General features: G+C 38.9%; 1 protein-coding gene across 1 annotated transcript in view; it reads left to right on the top strand.

Moving 5' to 3' along the window:
• Positions 1–18,335, top strand: part of P2RX4 (purinergic receptor P2X 4) — a 37,128-nt gene extending 18,793 nt beyond the window's left edge. Inside the window, exons 7-12 of the mRNA XM_075273729.1 lie at positions 2,436–2,577; positions 3,699–3,835; positions 7,058–7,151; positions 12,817–12,882; positions 14,797–14,895; positions 17,402–18,335. Of these exons, the coding sequence (XP_075129830.1) occupies positions 2,436–2,577; positions 3,699–3,835; positions 7,058–7,151; positions 12,817–12,882; positions 14,797–14,895; positions 17,402–17,434 (571 nt within the window). The 3' untranslated portion in view covers positions 17,435–18,335. The remainder of the gene's footprint in view (positions 1–2,435; positions 2,578–3,698; positions 3,836–7,057; positions 7,152–12,816; positions 12,883–14,796; positions 14,896–17,401) is intronic.
• The last annotated feature ends 213 nt before the right edge of the window (positions 18,336–18,548 follow it).

The raw sequence follows: 18,548 nt of genomic DNA on the forward strand, positions 1-18,548 counted from the left end.
GTAGTCATTGTAGTCCATCGGGTTGGGTTTCTTTGGGACTGGTACCACACAAGATGTTTTCCACAGTTGAGGTACCACTCCCAGCTTTAGACTCATATTGTACATGTGCGTAATAATACCACATAGCTGGTCACTGCACATTTTAAGAACTCTTGCGCTTATCCCATCGGGTCCGCCGGCCTTGTCTGCCTTAATTCTCTTAATTTCCCGACATACCAGAGACTCCTTGAGGATCAGACATTCGGATTGCGATTTACTGCCAGTCGGTGGGGGTTGGGTCTTGGTGTGTGAGGGGAAGGGGGTTGCTTGTGAGGGGGGAGTTGGTTTGGAGTCGAATCTATTGAAGAATAGATTAAGCTCATTAAGCCACTTCCTGTCTCCTTCAATCTGATGAGCTGCCATTTGTTGTTGTTTGTGTCCGGATATCACCTTCAGGCTGTCCCAGACCTTTGAGACTCTACCGTCCCCCATCTGTAGTTCCATCTTCCGCCTGTAGTTGGCTTTCCCTTCTCTGATCAGTTGTCTTAGTTGTCTAAGTAGGTCCATGACTAGGGTTGAGCGATCGTGTTCGCATTCTGAGTGGAGTGTATACTCGGTGTGAAGGCTCCGCTGCGGTTCCATAGAAATAAATGGAAGCAGCCGACACACAGCCTTAACCCCCTGCACGCCGGCTGCGTCCATTCATTCTAATGGGAGACTAGCTAACATCTCTAGTAGCTACTCACCTGCAGAGATGGCTGGTCCGGTGCCCGGTGTTCTCGTTCTTAATCGCCTCGCTGCCCCCGCTTCCCAGGTTAGTGTTAAAGAGCTAGGAAGAAGGCGGGGCTTGCAGCTTAGGAGAGTGTGGGCGGGGAGATGTGACGTCTCCCCTCCCAGTACCTGCCCACACTCTCCTAACCTGGGAGGCAGGGGGCAGCGAGGAGAAGAAGAACGAGAACATCGGGCACCGGACCAGCCATCTCTGCAGGTAAGTGGACACCAGGGGGGACTAAGTAGCCAGAGGATTAAAAAAAAATCCTCTGACTACTTAGTGATTTAAAAAAAATCACTACACAGCGTGGATTCTAACAATTAAAGCGTTCAATTGTTAGATTCCATGCTGTATATTGAATAGGATTGTTTTTAAAATCCGATCTCCAATCAGTAAAAAAAAAAAATCCCATTGACTTGCATTGGGATCGAGTTCGAATGAAAAATGATCGGAAGTCGGATTTCAAAATCGATCCTGAAAAGTCAAGATCGGCTCAACCCTATCTATGATGTCATCGAAGGTTTTTAAAGTTTTTTCCAAGCTTATTAATATCCTGTCTTTAGCACAAGTGATCAATTGACAATTGAAAGGGTGTTAGACCTGGGATCTTAGCAAAGAGCTGTTTGAGGTGACTGCAACGTTTGGGTGAGCATTGCAGTCTCTTTATAGTCACTCAAACATACTGGTGTACGTTGTATAGTGTCTGTTCTTGGTATTGCAGCTCAGCTCATTTACTTGAATGGGTTGGAGCTGAGAACAGGCCAAATGGCTGACCTTCGTGGTTTTGGACCCTTACTGATCTAGAGAGGCCTCGTCAATTTACAAAGCCAAAAAAAAACCTTCTATGAGAGTGAGTTATCAGAAAAGTTATGTAGAAAATATTGGCAAAAAGTCCAGCACTCAGGAGTCCAATGTGGATTTATAAATAAAATGTGTATTCATTTATATATGAAAGACATTCCTGTGTCTCATGTGATGTGCAATTCTTCAATCAGCTTCTACTTTCGCCTAAATGCAGATGGGAGGTACCATTTTTTTGGCCCCTTTTTTTTAGTGTATATATACGTGACATCGTTTGTGAATCTTTATGCCATGACTAAGGTGCCATAAGCATCGAAACGCGTCGGTCATGCGGTAATCCACCTCTGCATTTGGACTCACGCTTTGTTACTTTTACTTATGGAGTATCGCTCCAACACAATGAAAGTGAAGTTTTATTTATAATTCCACATTGGACTCCTGAGTGCTGGACTTTTTGCCAGTATTTTCTACATACTCGTGGTCTCAGCCGGAGGAGATTCTGTTCCGCGCACTCCCAGTAAGGAATCCTTATATACACCAGTTTTTTTCTACGTTATATCATGAACTGTAAGTGACCAGTTTTTTCTTCGTTTCATGAAAAAGACTTTATTAGTGGGCTGAGTGCTGTATATATTTTATCAGAAAATTTCCAACTTTATTTCTTTATCAAGCTTCCCCCCGCCCATTGTGACTACTGCTTAGGTTAATTTGCAAATAGCTTTTAAGGCTTTAAAACATTTATAACTTTATTCACTTTGCTGCAACAGAAAAATTACAATGGGCACCAATGGAAAGGGAGTTACTTCATCCTGTACATGATGTCTTGTAGTTCACATATATTTCAGTTGTTATGCAATTCAGTTTTATTTTAATTATATCATAGGCGAAACATTTTACCAAACATCAGTGCAGAGTATCTGAAAACCTGCTTGTATGATCGGGTGAACCATCCATTCTGTCCTATATTCCGTTTGGGAAGTATCGTGACGGAGGCTGGAGAATCCTTCCAGGAGATGGCTGTATTGGTATGTGCAGGGTGTCATGTTGGAAGCTTTTAAAACAATGCTTTATAATAACTAAAGTGACTTACAGTCTTAAAACAATCATAATTTGACATATTATATTGTCATTTTGTTAATCCAGTATTTAGGAAAGAGTAATAAAAACTGCAATGCATCAGAGTTGGGGCTGAGTTTGCAGCAGGATACAGTTGGCTGAGGCTCAGAATGACATCTGAGTGTCCGCTAAGTACATTTCATTGTGTACTTACCTCTATGGCAGCTTCCAATCTGTTCTGTCCCAATTAAATGGAGCAGAATAGGACCTGCTCTGTTTTCGTTGGAACAGACCATGGGATTCCCCCTCGGATGGCGCACTCTGGTGTGCCCATACACCTGAGCTAATAACTTACAAGGACAGCTGTTGGTTCAGATCAGACACTGTGTATCCACCTAAGGGCCTCACTCAGCTTCACACCACTCTGTAGACACACAACCAAGATCAGTATACCTGTTGCAGTGATCAAGCCTTGGTGTGAACATCATGCATAAATATAAGGGGCGAAGTCTCCTCAAAATATCACAGAAGGACTTGGTGGTCTAAGAGGCAGTTATTGTTCACAGAACGATGCATATTCTTAAAAGATTGTAAATAAAGCTAGAATTCATGATAAGAATGGACAGAGCGTGGGTATGTTGTTCGCCTGAGGCTTTGTCATTGAAACGGATACACTGATCACAGATCTGCATTGCGTATATGCAATGTTATTTTCAGTGTTATTTGTGGCTGCACTAGGGCCATTTCTGCAAATGCTACACAGAAAATTTGCACAGTAGATATGAAAGTTATTTTTCTCAACTCCGTTTAGAAGCAGCAATAAAATTGTATGTGTATTTTAATAAATGTTATGAAAATTAGCACCCATGGCATACCCAAAGGATTGATGTGTGTATATATATATATATATATATATATATATATATATATATATATATATATATATATATATATTTTTTTTTAATTATTTTTTTTATTTCCACAGTGAGTGAATTCCCTTTTGAAAAGTTAAGCTCACCCCATACAAGAACATCCCTTGGTTTATTTGTAAAGCTTGCTGTATTAACTTTACAATGAATTGTTTTTAAAGGGTGGCGTTATGGGAGTTCAGATTAGTTGGAACTGTGACCTGGACAAGAAGCATAAATACTGCGTTCCAAAGTACTCGTTTCGACGTTTGGACAATAGAGATTTGGATCACAATGTTTCTCCCGGATACAATTTCAGGTAAGCAAACACGAAACTGCATATTACAGTCAAGTAGTTGTTCCTTTTATGAGACTTCTAATATTGTTTTATTAACCCATTAACACCCTATGAGGAGGAATATATATATATATATATATATATATATATATATATATATATATATATTTGTTTTTATGTTATCTAAATTATATATTATTGTGTGGCACAAGGGTCTTTCCTCTTATTACATTTTATTACAGGGGAAACGGGCAAAATTACTGGCAGTTTTGTGTGTTCCCATTAATATGGCCTAAATATACCAGTTTATTCCTTCACTAGTCCTTCATCTAGGACAAACTCTGAAGTCTTATTTCAGCAGCTATGTTACTTTTCGCTTTTGTACTTTTGGGAACAGGTGGTTAGGCTTTACTTGGTAGCATTGGGGTATTTCACTGGTATGAAATGACTATATTTTATGTCTCAAGAATTAGCTTTTTCTTATAGAACCCTCTTGTAGTACAGTTAGGGCCAGAAATATTTGGACAGTGACACAAGTTTTGTTATTTTAGCTGTTTACTAAAACATGTTCAGAAATACAATTATATATATAATATGGGCTGAAAGTGCACACTGAGAGTTTCCACATCCAAATCGGAGAAAGGGTTTAGGAATCATAGCTCTGTAATGCATAGCCTCCTCTTTTTCAAGGGACCAAAAGTAATTGGACAATGGACTCTAAGGGCTGCAATTAACTCTGAAGGCGTCTCCCTCGTAAACCTGTAATCAATGAAGTAGTTAAAAGGTCTGGGGTTGAGTCCAGGTGTGTGGTTTTGCATTTGGAAGCTGTTGCTGTGACCAGACAACATGCAGTCAAAGGAACTCTCAATTGAGGTGAAGCAGAACATCCTGAGACTGAAAAAAAAAGAAAAAATCCATCAGAGAGATAGCAGACATGCTTGGAGTAGCAAAATCAACAGTCGGGTACATTCTAAGAAAAAAGGAATTGACTGGTGAGCTTGGGAACTCAAAAAGGCCTGGGCGTCCACGGATGACAACAGTGGTGGATGATCGCCGCATACTTTCTTTGGTCAAGAAGAACCCGTTCACAACATCAACTGAAGTCCAGAACACTCTCAGTGAAGTAGGTGTATCTGTCTCTAAGTCAACAGTAAAGAGAAGACTCCATGAAAGTAAATACAAAGGGTTCACATCTAGATGCAAACCATTCATCAATTCCAAAAATAGACAGGCCAGAGTTAAATTTGCTGAAAAACACCTCAAGAAGCCAGCTCAGTTCTGGAAAAGTATTCTATGGACAGATGAGACAAAGATCAACCTGTACCAGAATGATGGGAAGAAAAAAGTTTGGAGAAGAAAGGGAACGGCACATGATCCAAGGCACACCACATCCTCTGTAAAACATGGTGGAGGCAACGTGATGGCATGGGCATGCATGGCTTTCAATGGCACTGGGTCACTTGTGTTTATTGATGACATAACAGCAGACAAGAGTAGCCGGATGAATTCTGAAGTGTACCGGGATATACTTTCAGCCCAGATTCAGCCAAATGCTGCCAAGTTGATCGGACGGCGCTTCATAGTACAGATGGACAATGACCCCAAGCATACAGCCAAAGCTACCCAGGAGTTCATGAGTGCAAAAAAGTGGAACATTCTGCAATGGCCAAGTCAATCACCAGATCTTAACCCAATTGAGCATGCATTTCACTTGCTCAAATCCAGACTTAAGGCGGAAAGACCCACAAACAAGCAAGACCTGAAGGCTGCGGCTGTAAAGGCCTGGCAAAGCATTAAGAAGGAGGAAACCCAGCGTTTGGTGATGTCCATGGGTTCCAGACTTAAGGCAGTGATTGCCTCCAAAGGATTCGCAACAAAATATTGAAAATAAAAATATTTTGTTTGGGTTATGTTTATTTGTCCAATTACTTTTGAGCTCCTAAAATGTGGAGTGTTTGTAAAGAAATGTGTACAATTCCTACATTTTCTATCAGATATTTTTGTTAAACCCTTCAAATTAAACGTTACAATCTGCACTTGAATTCTGTTGTAGAGGTTTCATTTCAAAACCAATGTGGTGGCATGCAGAGCCCAACTCGCGAAAATTGTGTCACTGTCCAAATATTTCTGGCCCTAACTGTATGTATGCAGCATTTCTTAATCCATGTCTATAAATGGGTAAAAGGCAGGGCTGATGATGAAGAGACAAAAATTTTGAAAGGCAAGTCACTGGTAGTGAGTGAGTGATGTACAGTATTACACATTATGTAGTATTATGTATTCTGTATAATACAGACACATGAATCCATGATGCCAACACTGCAATACATAACTGTCATACAAGGTTTGTTTTGTTTGCATGTGTGAGTGTTTTCATAGTCTCATTATTTCACTTATACTGAAATTGGAACTCAAAATAGCCCAAATAACCTCTTTGCATTTCTGTATATTCAGATTACAGGTGGCATGATATGTTTGATATGGTTTATGTGCTATCAACGCTTCAATATATATTTTTGATATAACAGGGTTAAGTATTCTTTACATATAAAACTATTCATTGGGAGTATTTCAGTCTGTCTTAATATTTATAGCCCAATTTGCATATATTTAATTTTAAGTTTCTGTATGAGTATAATTAACATCGTACCCTAATATTACATTCATTCATGAAAAGCTTTCCATTGTCGTGGGTGTTAATCTGCCTTATATTTCTAATTCATTACTAACATTAATACAGGTTGTGTTTCAATGTTTTGCCCATTCTAGAGCTAAACGAAAATATTAGTAAATTAAAATCAAATTTGAAAACCAGGTACTAATCTATAGGGCACGATCTTCCAAAAGGTGGCGCTTAGAACAAATTCCTCTTATACCAATGAGGTCTTATTTGCATATTCCTCACCCAGAATTCTTAACAGGGCAGGCATGGGCTATTGAGTCCCGGTACCGACCCTCCCTAATGAGACATTACCTCTTCTGTCTTGTATATATTAAGTATATTAGCCAAAGAATTGATCTGTAGAGGAGTCAACTTATACAATACTTAAAAATCTTAAGCATTTAGTTTTATTGGGATGAATTTATTCTGACTTATTCTGCCACATTGTAATTTCTCCCACTGATACTAGTGTGCACAAACAAAAGCTTGTTCATCTATCTATCTATCTATCTATCTATCTATCTATCTATCTATCTATCTATCTCTTAGTACACTTCACTTTCTTTCTCTTTTTTTTTTAGGTATGCCAAATATTTCAAGGATTCCAACAATGTGGAATCAAGGAATCTCATGAAAATTTATGGAATTCGCTTTGATATCCTGGTTTTTGGAACTGTAAGTTGAATGTGTATATTCCTATATGTTAAAGGTTGTTTCTTTTCATTTCTTGGACAACGTATGCAGGCTACACACCATGTTTGGCTGCACTATGTTGAATACACATCTTGAGTTGCCAAAAGGAGTGACTTGTAATATATACAGTGTTGGCCAAAAGTATTGGCACCCCTGCAATTCTGTCAGATAATACTCAGTTTCTTCCAGAAAATGATTGCAATCACAAATTCTTTGGTATTATTATCTTCATTTAATTTGTCTTCAATGGAAAACCACAAAAAGAATTGTCAAAAAGCCAAATTGGATATAATTCCACAGCAAACATAAAAAGGGGGTGGACAAAAGTATTGGCACTGTTTGAAAAATCATGTTATGCTTCTCTAATTTGTATAATTAGCAGCACCTGTTACTTACCTGAGGCACCTAACAGGTGGTGGCAATGACTAAATCACACTTGCAGCCAGATGAAATGGATTAAAGTTGAGTCAACCTCTGTCCTGTGTCCTTGTGTGTACCACATTGAGCATGGAGAAAAGAAAGAAGACCAAAGAATTGTCTGAGGACTTGAGAAGCAAAATTGTGAGGAAGCATGAGAAATCTCAAGGCTACAAGTCCATCTCCAAAGACCTGAATGTTCCTGTGTCTACTGTGCGCAGTGTCATCAATAAGTTTAAAGCCCATGGCACTGTGGATAACCTCCCTAAATGTGGACGGAAAAGAAAAATTGACAAGAGATTTCAACCCAAGATTGTGCGGATGGTGGATAAAGAACCTCGACTAACATCCAAACAAGTTCAAGCTGCCCTTCAAGCTGTTCAAGTGTCAACCCGTACTATCTGTCAGCGTCTGAATGAAAAGGGACTGTATGGTAGGATACCCAGGAAGACCCCACTTCTTACCCAGAGACATAAAAAAGCCAGGCTGGAGTTTGCCAAAACTTACCTGAGAAAGCCAAAAACGTTTTGGAAGAATGTTCTCTGGTCAGATGAGACAAAAGTAGAGCTTTTTGGGAAAAGGCATCAACATAGAGTTTACAGGAAAAAAAAGGCCTTCAAAGAGAAGATCACGATCCCTACAGTCAAACATGGCGGAGGTTCCTTGTTGTTTTGGGTCTGCTTTGCTGCCTCTTGCACTGGACTGCTTGACTGTGTGCATGGCATTATGAAGTCTGAAGACTACCAACAAATTTTGCAGCATAATGTAGGACCCAGTGTGAGAAAGCTGGGTCTGCCTCAGAGGTCATGGGTCTTCCAGCAGGACAATGACCCAAAACACACTTCAAAAATCACTAGAAAATGGTTTGAGAGAAAGCACTGGAGACTTGTAAAGTGGCCAGCAATGAGTCCAGCCCTGAATCCCATAGAACACCTGTGGAGAGATCTCTTGATGGCAGTTTGGAGAAGGCCCCCTTCACATCTCAGGGACCTGGAGCAGTTTGCCAAAGAAGAATGGTCTAAAATTCCAGCAGAGCCTTGTAAGAAACGCATTGATGGTTACCGGAAGCGATTGTTTGCAGTTATTTTGTCTAAAGGTTGTGCTACCAAGTATTAGACTGAGGGTGCCAATACTTTTATCCAGACCATTTTTGGAGTTTTGTGTAAAATGATCAATGATTTTACTTTTTTTTTCTCATTCTCTCTTGTGTTTTCATTGCAAGCAAAATAAATGAAGATATTAATACCAAAGAGATTGTGCTTGCAATCATTTTCTGGAAGAAAATGAGTATTATCTGACAGAATTGCAGGGGTGCCAATACTTTTGGCTAACACTGTGATATATATATATATATATATATATATATATATATATATATATATATATATATATATATATATAGGGTCTGCTTTTTTTTTTTAAATATAGCAATGGGGACCGTATATACTCTAGTATAAGCCAACCCAAATATAAGCCGAGGCCCCTAATTTTACCACAAAAAACTGGGAAAACTTATTAACTCGCGTATAAGCCTAGGGGGAGGAAATGCAGCAGCTACTGGAAAATTTCAAAAATTAAAATAGATACCAGTAAAATTACATTAACTACCGTATATACTCGAGTATAAGCCGAGACCCCTAATTTTACCACAAAAAACTGGGAAAACTTATTGACTCGAGTATAAGCCGAGGGGGGCTTTTTCAGCACAAAAACTGGGCTGAAAATTTTGGCTTATACTCGAGTATATACGGTAATCACTGCTCTTTACATTAAAAATGAATTGATAGGGCTGTAAATGCAGATACATATAGGACAGGTATAGGACACATATAGGACCTGCTCCATAAGTTGAAGCTCTTCAATTTGGCCCGGACACACAGCCGCAAAAGCGACGGCATGTATGTGTACGGGCCCATTGAAATGTAATAGTCCATAATTTTATCCACCATTACAGATACAAAGTCTGGTCATGTGTATTACAGTTTAGTAACTCCATGTGCCTCAGGGTAATAGCAGTTAACCCCATCATGTCCCTCACATTAACTCCCTGTGTGTCTCACATAAGGGTTACTGATATGTGAGAGACATGGAGGTAATAATTATTACATTATACATTATTAAGGCACTTTATTATTACCTCCATGTATCTCACATATTAGTAACCCGTATATGGGGCACACAGGGGTTAATGTGAGGGACATGATGGGGTTAACTGCTATTAATGTGAGGCACATGGAGTTATTAAAACTAAATTAATAACCCCAAATGCCTGACATTAATAGGAATTGTAACCCCAGTATGTACCTGTGTGTGTTACTTTCACTTTACTGTTATGAGCTCTCCTTGATGCAGGAACCTGCCATCTCCTGGGCTTTCATCTCTCCTGCTAGAGAAGGGGGGAGTGTCCTATATCATTACTGTAGCAACCACTGAAAGACACTCCCCTTCACTTAATTTATGCAAGTCCTTTGCTGCATGACTTGAGTATAAGCCAAGGGAGGCTTTTTCAGAATAAAAACTGCTGAAAAAGTCGGCTTATACTCGAGTATATACGGTACATTTTATTTTAACAATATGTGATTACAAACCCTAAAATTTCAATATTGCCTTGGCTGGCTGAAGAGTTTTCCAGAATGATCTACCCCTGCTTATCTCATAGTTTACTTGATGTTATGCTTAGAGCTGGAACAAAGGAAGAGAAAAAAGAAGTAAATTCCAGTATACTCATGATTCAGTGTTTGGTCATACTATCAGTGTCCGAAGCATAACTTGAAAACCTAGGTCCTGTACACTGTTATATCTGATATATTATGTATGCACTGTTAGTTGTTAATTTAGAGCTGTTTTTGGACTTTGCATTATTAGACACTACAAGGTACTATTATTACTTTATGGTATTTACTTATAGGGAGAGATCTGTCAAACTAAGCCAGGTGTTCAGAGAGTGGCTTAGTTGTTTTTTTTTTTGTTTTTTTTTTGCTTGTTTTTTTTTTTTTTGTAGCAAATATTAATATGCCTAAAGTGAGAGGTGACATTTTGAACCAATTATATAGTGGTAAGGTAGGTAGATCTCAAATATAATTTTGAGCATGTTAATCCTGTATGTTAATTCGTTCATGACCTTGCCAAAACTTTGCACACTTTTTAACTATAACAAATTATGCATGATATAGCCCCAAAGGTAATTTACCAACAACCCCCTACTGTCTGAAACTATTGCAACAGAGGTCAATCCCAAAAATTGTATAGGATGTAGCCCAAGTCTGTAGTAGGTCAAAACAGGAAGACATTGGCAAGTCTGGAAGAAACGTGATAACACTTTTACAACTTATAACCAGGCTTTTGCAGGCAGCTTGACACTGAGGAGCTACATAGAGATCCGTTCTGAGCAGTCTTCTCATTATCTTGACAGGCAGGATGACAGTAAAAGGTGATGTCTCTATTATAAAGCAAGAAGCATATTCACTAATTGTAGTAGGTGACTGTTTTATTTTCCCCATTCCAGATCAACAACCTCTGCACAGTTTACACAGGATGCCTAAAAAAATATTACAAAGAAGCCAATGAATATTTCTAGTTTATGATGTTTTATGTGTCTGCTGTTGCATAAATCTTTAAACAGCTGTTCATGCAGCCAAGATGGCTGCCACCATAACCTTGTATAAAAAACCTACAATAATCAAATAACATGATAGAAAAAAAGTAATGTTTCAAAAAAAAAAACAAAACCTGTAGGTGGCCCATTCTCTTTAAAGGGATATTGCTATCTTAAGAAAATAGGGGATGATTTACAGTGTGGTTCCGACGACTCGGACTTCCCTGAAAGGTGATTTGGACAGTCTGAAAGGACCCCAGAGTATAATAATAATAATTATTGATGAACACCCAAAAGTTTGGGTTCTGTTGATATTTTTTTTTTTTTTTTGCTACAAACACCATATGGGCCAGTATGGGACATTATACTGTATGGAGGAGCCACTATTGGATATTACATTGACAAGCAAAAGCATGTATTGAACTGTTGACTTTCAGGCTCCATATCTCTCCATCCACTACAGCGAAAGTGAGACTACCATCATTTTATAGACAATCATCTTGGCTATCTCATACATAACTTGCTAAATAGTTGCAAGTCAAATTTATGTCATGTAACTGCATTGTTACTGTTCTACCCCTAAAAATATACCTTTTTAATTTAGCAAATTCACTTTTGGCTTTCAACACTGCTTGAATCCTTCTGGGTGTGCTCTCGATCAGATTCAAGCTTGTGTTGATCGAAATCTAACCCCAGTTCTTTTCTACACGTTCCCAATGTTGGTGCATATTGGATGACTCACTTGGGTACAAATACAGCTTTTTCTTCAACTCTACCTAGAAATGTTCTATTGGGTTGAGGCTGTGGGGGCCAATCCAGCTCCTCGTATTCATTGCCATTGTTCCATTTCTTCACTAATCTTGACGTATGCTTTCGGGTCATTCATTTGCTGGAACACTAGGTCGTCCTTTTCAGACCCATAGTACTCAAGGGAACAAAGTAACTCTTCTTGTAGGATACTCACATATAGCTTAGCATTGTAAGTCTAATTTCTCTGCATTTTTCAAGCAGATTTATGGACGGAATTCCCAAACCGCATGTGAGTGCTGGTGTGAATCCAGCTTTATTAGCACAGCTATCATGTATATGTACATAAGACACAGAATCCACTCTTTTATCTACTCCCCTCTCTATACAAAGACCTCTGCCCATATCACGCAGCATGCCTCTCCTCTCACATACAAGCATATGGAGTCTGCTCCAGGCCATTGTGTCTATGGCCTATGCGCCTCCTACAGGAAACGGGAAGTCACAGAGTGTTTTAGGCTTATTTGGAAAACATGAAGTTGCAATAATTTTAGGATATTTCTTTAGCTATAGCTATTATGTTGGAAAATTAAAAACCTCACCAAAAATTCTTAAAAAATATCTTTACCCTAAAAACATGATTTATACAATAGTTCATTTCCTGGTTAAACATTCCCTTTAAAGCATTGCCTCAGTCTAATCTTAGTTTTATTTTGCAGCCAAGTAAAATGTACAGTGAGATTATCCAGTACTGAGAATAAACTGTGATCATATGAAGGCAAACAATGGGCGTCTGTATACTAGTGGGATAAGTAAACACACTGTCATGTTACAGCAGACTATTGGCCATAGTATTGCTCTTGACATTTTGTGTGTTTGTCTTCCTAGGCAGGGAAGTTCGACATCATTCCAACCATGATTAATATTGGGTCCGGTGTTGCCTTGCTTGGTGTGGTGAGTAAATAAATGCTATATACAGTAATGAAGTTCAATGTAATATTACATTTTTTTCTCAACTAATATTAATTATAATTTATTTAGTTTGTGAATTGGATACCAGCAAGTGCCATAAGCTACAAAAACAATGGACTCCCTCCATAGGGACAAAGCAGCTCAGCACTTTTCTCCTATATCCTGACTCAAATGCAGTTAAAAATCAGATGTGAAGCCAAATCTGCACTAAACAAACCCAGCAATACTTATATATCCAATGAGACATATCCTGATGTTCACCTATTACTTTCACATGGAAGTATTCAATATCATTGTGTCTAAGCAAATACAAATGGTGGCATCGCAATACACAGGGGGTGCAGATCTTTCCATTGTAGTTTTTCTGTCTTCATGCTTCTCCTGATTTTAGATTACAACTACTGATGCAAAACACTGATCATAATACTGCCATGTGTAAGAGGTCTTGTAGTGACTGGAAATCTGCCTCAGCCGCTTTTGACAAGTGTATTTAGCTAACTGTACACATGTAGTAAATGTTGGCTGATCATCTTATATGTATGGAGCCTCCTGACTCTTCCCTAGCAACAGATAATGGGGCAGAGAAGCATCAGGCTTCTGGATTTCAACATACCTGTACTCAGGGGAAATAGACGTCTCTGGCAGCAGCTTAACAGTGGATTTATCCCCTCTCCTTGAGAACACTGCACATGGAGCTATGCATTAGACTGCCAGCTATATAATGTGTACGGCCTGCCTTATTGTAGTTGTCTTACAGATCAAAAAGCCAAGACAGCTCTTGCATTGTAAAAAGGCACAATTTGTGGTACAAAACCAAGCTATAAAATTTTTGTGAGACCAAGTGTACATTTCTCTCACTTTAACACTTTAGTTGGGGAATTGCAGCCTGTATTTCCCCTGCCCATCCGCAATAAATACAATATCTAGACAGAAGAGGACTCTCATTATACTCATGCCATGTTCAGCATGTCACATTAGTATAACTTTCTATGCTAACAATTATCTATTTAAAAAAAACAACAAAAAACTTCTGACATGTCATAGTGTTAAACAAACATGTTGATTGACGTGACTTGTCAAAAGTTTAAGTAGTCTTATAGGCTGGGGCCCCACATTGCGAATACGCAGCGTTTAGACTATGACGAAAATGCTGTGTATTACAGTGTCTGCAAAGTGGATGAGATTCTGGTTAATCCCATCCATGCATTGCAGGAAAAAACCCTCACCACAAATGCTGCAATTTCAAAAACCTTTACATTTGTGTAAATCGCAGCATGTCAATTATACCTACAGAACTGCTGGTGGTTTCTGTATCGGTATAATAGGGACAGAAGGTCCGCAGAAGAAAACTCTGCAGACTTTCTGTGAAAAGCACTGCAGAAAACAATGCTATGCGCTTTTTAGCTGCGGCTCGCTAAGTGGGGCCTTGGCCTAAAGGGGTTTTCCCATGAACAGAACCAGATTTAAATTTGAAGATAAGTTAAAGTTAAACATTATTACAAATAAATTAGATGGATATATTGTATACACCAAAACCCAGCCATGATTTCCTTATGGTTGGATTATCTTCTTCTGCATACCCTGTCCCTGTCTGATAACCTGACCACAATAAGGAAAGTCATGGACTATAGACAGTTCCTGCATTCGTGGTCATATCTGATGGCAGCCTATGAAGACAAAAGATGATCACCACTAAGATTAGAGAATATCTTTAAAACTCTGCAAAATTTTTAAATATTTATGTTTGCAAAAACATTTTAACTTTTAATTATCTAGCAATCTAAATACGGTTCTGTCCATGGTAATATACCCCTTTAAAAAAATCACATGCATGCCTGTAGTGTATAATCCCAGCTTTTAGTAGGATTACATTCTCATACTATGCTTTCCTTTTAGGCTACGGTGCTGTGTGATATTGTTGTATTTCATTTCTTCAAGAAAAGATATTATTACAGAGAAAAGAAATATAAACATGTGGAAGATTATGAGGAATTGGTAAGACATTCATTGCTTATTTATGTGCTACCTTAGAATTCCACCTTAAAACAAAATTAGAACGTGAGTAGCCTGTGAAAATATAAGGCTAGGTTCATATCTGTGCTGTGCTCTCCATCGTTCAGGTCCGCAGTGGGACCCAAATGACTGAGAGCTCGACCGCCAAAACAGGGGTTACCCGTGGACACAGGCCAACCCCATAGACTATAATGGTGTCTTTTTAAACTGAAACCAGCAGACTTTTTTTTTTTTTTCCCTCTGTGCAGGACTTTTCTCACTGGCGGTTTCTGCAGCAGAGTCTCCAACAGAGACTCAGGCGCAGATATGAACTTTGCCTAAGGCTTTTTTTTTTTGTAATTCAAATTTGTCCCTTAAAAATGAAGGGATGGTCCAACAGAGAACAAGATATTTCTGGCACTCAAGATGGATGTTTTTTTTATGCGTTTATTGCAAGCATCCAGAGTTATACATATATAAACGTTTCAGTCCAAAAGACCTTCATCAGTTATAACGGATGCAGCAAGGGTAGATGTATGGAAAAAGGTCCAGTGGCCCAGGGATGATCCAACAGTAGGTGTTCAGACATCACAAGAACATTATAAAGACCTCCCGTATGCCTCGTCATTCTCTATTAGCATGGCTTCTGTGTCTTGCCTAAAAAGCGAAAAGTCCTGTACTGGAGGACTTGTCTGAATCAGGACATGCACCCACTCTATTAGGCGGAAAATTTGGCATATAAAGATATTGGGAGGGGGGCTATTAAAAGCTGAAGAGACAGCATACAATAGTGCAGTGTGCAGTCATCTTTCCCCAGAGAATAACCTGGATTGGTAATAAAGTAGCACAGACTATAAAAGTAATCTAAAGACTGTCCAAATGTATTATTATAATTATTTTTTACGTTACATATACAATGTTTTTGTTTTAAGGTGGACTTTTTTTTTTTTTTTTTATCAGCTATGTTGTTGTATTAAGGGTGATTAATATGACTAAATAGTAATATGACCCTGTTCAGTCCTCTTATATGGACATCTAATGTCTTTGCTTCACCTACCTGATATTGTACGTTTCCTCACTAAAATCTAAACTCTTACATCCATGCACCTTTCAGGGTATAGAGGGGTGTGAATTTGCTTTTTTTTCCCCCCTTGCTGTGGAGATTGATGGTATTACGGTTCCCACAGAAGGATACAGTCCCTCAGTGTACTCAGATTTGTGATAGGTAATAAGACAACACGCTGGCAATTGGAGCCTCTGCGGCAGTATAGTCACCTCTAACACCAACCCTCAGCAGAAGACTGATGGACTTCACTGCAATCCAATTGGGTTCATGCAGCCCTGTTTAGATATGACTGCAATGGATCTTACCGCTTGTTGTGCCGTCCATAGTGAAGACAAACTACAACACAGATATGAACAGGCTAACTTCCAAATATTCTTTTCTGACAGTTTTTGATGGTCAGAATAGTGTAATATATGCTTTAATGTTCTATCCATTATTGAAAGGGAATCTAGCACCTCCCCCAAACATATTCATCTGTCACCACCATGTAGATTTTTACTTTTGTGGATTTGGAGAAAAACTGCATTGTAGTGATATAGAAGTTATGCAGTTGGTGCACTGAGGGCAGGCCTTCATCTCCATGGTGCTGCTCAGATCCGTACCATCTATTGCTGGCACCACCCTGTACAGTGGACGTTGATCCTTCCACTGCTGCAATGTTACTCCTCCTACTTTAACTGTAAGAGTGCTCTGGGAGCTGAAGGCCCGCCCCTAGTGCACCAACTGTCTCATTTGCATTAGAAGTCAAGGTTGTTTTACTTCCAAATCAACAAAAGTGATATACATAACCAAGATATGATGTTTCTGACTGTAATATGGTGTGTAATGGGGTGGTAACAGTTGAATATACTTGGAGGGGAAGTGAAAGACTCTCCTATAAAGAAAATAAATATAGCTGAACTCTGAAGCCTGACACACCATTTGCCATTCATTAATATACATGTTAGTGCTATATAGATATACTAAGCAGATGATAAAATGTGAGCCTTGATCTGTTATGGATCCTGGAGAAACAGAAGCCATGGCACTTGAGTAAGCTTATGCATGGACCAAACCTAAATCCCAGTACAATATATATATATATATATATATATATATATATATATATACATACTGAGCTTCTTTTTCCACAATGTGTGGATGGGATTCGCTAGATTCCCATCCACTTTGAAGGGACTGTAAAACGCCTCATTTTTTTCCCCCCGCAGTGTTTCTGCAGTGGCCAAACCAAGGCGTTTATCCCGTGTGAATTTGCAGCCTGATAAAGGAGTAGCAGAGCTCAACATTTCATCATGAATAACCTTACTGCCTCTCTCCCATAGGATCCCCCTTTTTGTGTGATGTTAGGCGTTTACTATGCTATTTATATCATTATACAATGTATATGGCAGACAAGTTCATAACATTTCTGGGTATGTAAACATACACTGGTTTTCATTGCAGGGTGATAATGGAACATATGGATCAAATCCTTAACCCAAGGAGTAATAACACACATTTAGTTAGTCACTCTGAAAGACAACAGGGACATGTCTCCTTCCAATGTTGGCTTTGTCATAAATGAGGTGGACACTGGGCCCTGGAAATCCTCAACAAAACATTCCATATTGACTGTCATCCTTGTTCTTATGGAGCAAGCAGGGTGATGCTGCTGTCTTGTTGTGTGCACGAACACCAATAACTAAATCTTGTAAGGGATCTACCTGGTTTTGTGCTTAATATATGTATATATCTTTGTGTTATGGTTGCCTTTGGACTTCATTGCACATAGTCCTTGAAAATTTCAGATCTACACTATTGAATGTACCATAAATTATTATACAGACTATGACGAGATATGTTTTTTAGTTGTTGCTGTTTAATATTGATGGATTTCAAATCCTAACACATTATTTTTACTTGCATATCTTTTTTTTCTTTTTGAACACTCTACTAGAACCTATAGAAATGTCACATATGGGGACACTATTCCTGAAAAGTTGATCTAAAATGTGTGATTATGTTTAAAGAAATCACTATAAGTAGCTCTATATTGCAAATGTCTTTAAGGCGCTGTTCACATGAATATCAGAAACACATTGCTTTTAGTTGAGTTAATCGATTTTTGGGCTTTTTGTTTTTTAACAGCCTGTACATGTCCTATTTCTGGCTATTTTTCATGGATCCCTCAAAGACTCTAGTCTGTGAGGGATCCATGAAAAGGAGTGTCTACTGATGCAAAATGGCTCTGAAAAATTGACAGTTTCTTCCATTTTCACAGAATTATTTTAAAGGGATTCTACCATTAAAACATTTTTTTTTGTGACGACAAGACGTGGGAATAGCCTTTAGAAAGGCTATTCGTCTCTTACCTTTAGACATGGTCTCCGCCGCACCGTTCCTCAGAAATACCGTTTTTTACCGGTATGCAAATGAGTTCTCCCACAGCGATGGGGGTGGGCCCCAGCGATGAGGGCGTCCCCACCACTGCCAGAGAACTGTCTCCAAGTGCCGCCGCCTCCTTCGTCCGCTGCGTCATCTTCAATGTCTTCTGGCGCAGGCTCGTAACTTCTAGCAGAGCAGACTGCGCAGGTGCACAGGTCACGGGAAA

Source organism: Leptodactylus fuscus, chromosome 1 (genome assembly GCF_031893055.1).
Source record: "Leptodactylus fuscus isolate aLepFus1 chromosome 1, aLepFus1.hap2, whole genome shotgun sequence".
Classification (NCBI taxonomy): Eukaryota; Metazoa; Chordata; class Amphibia; order Anura; family Leptodactylidae; genus Leptodactylus; species Leptodactylus fuscus.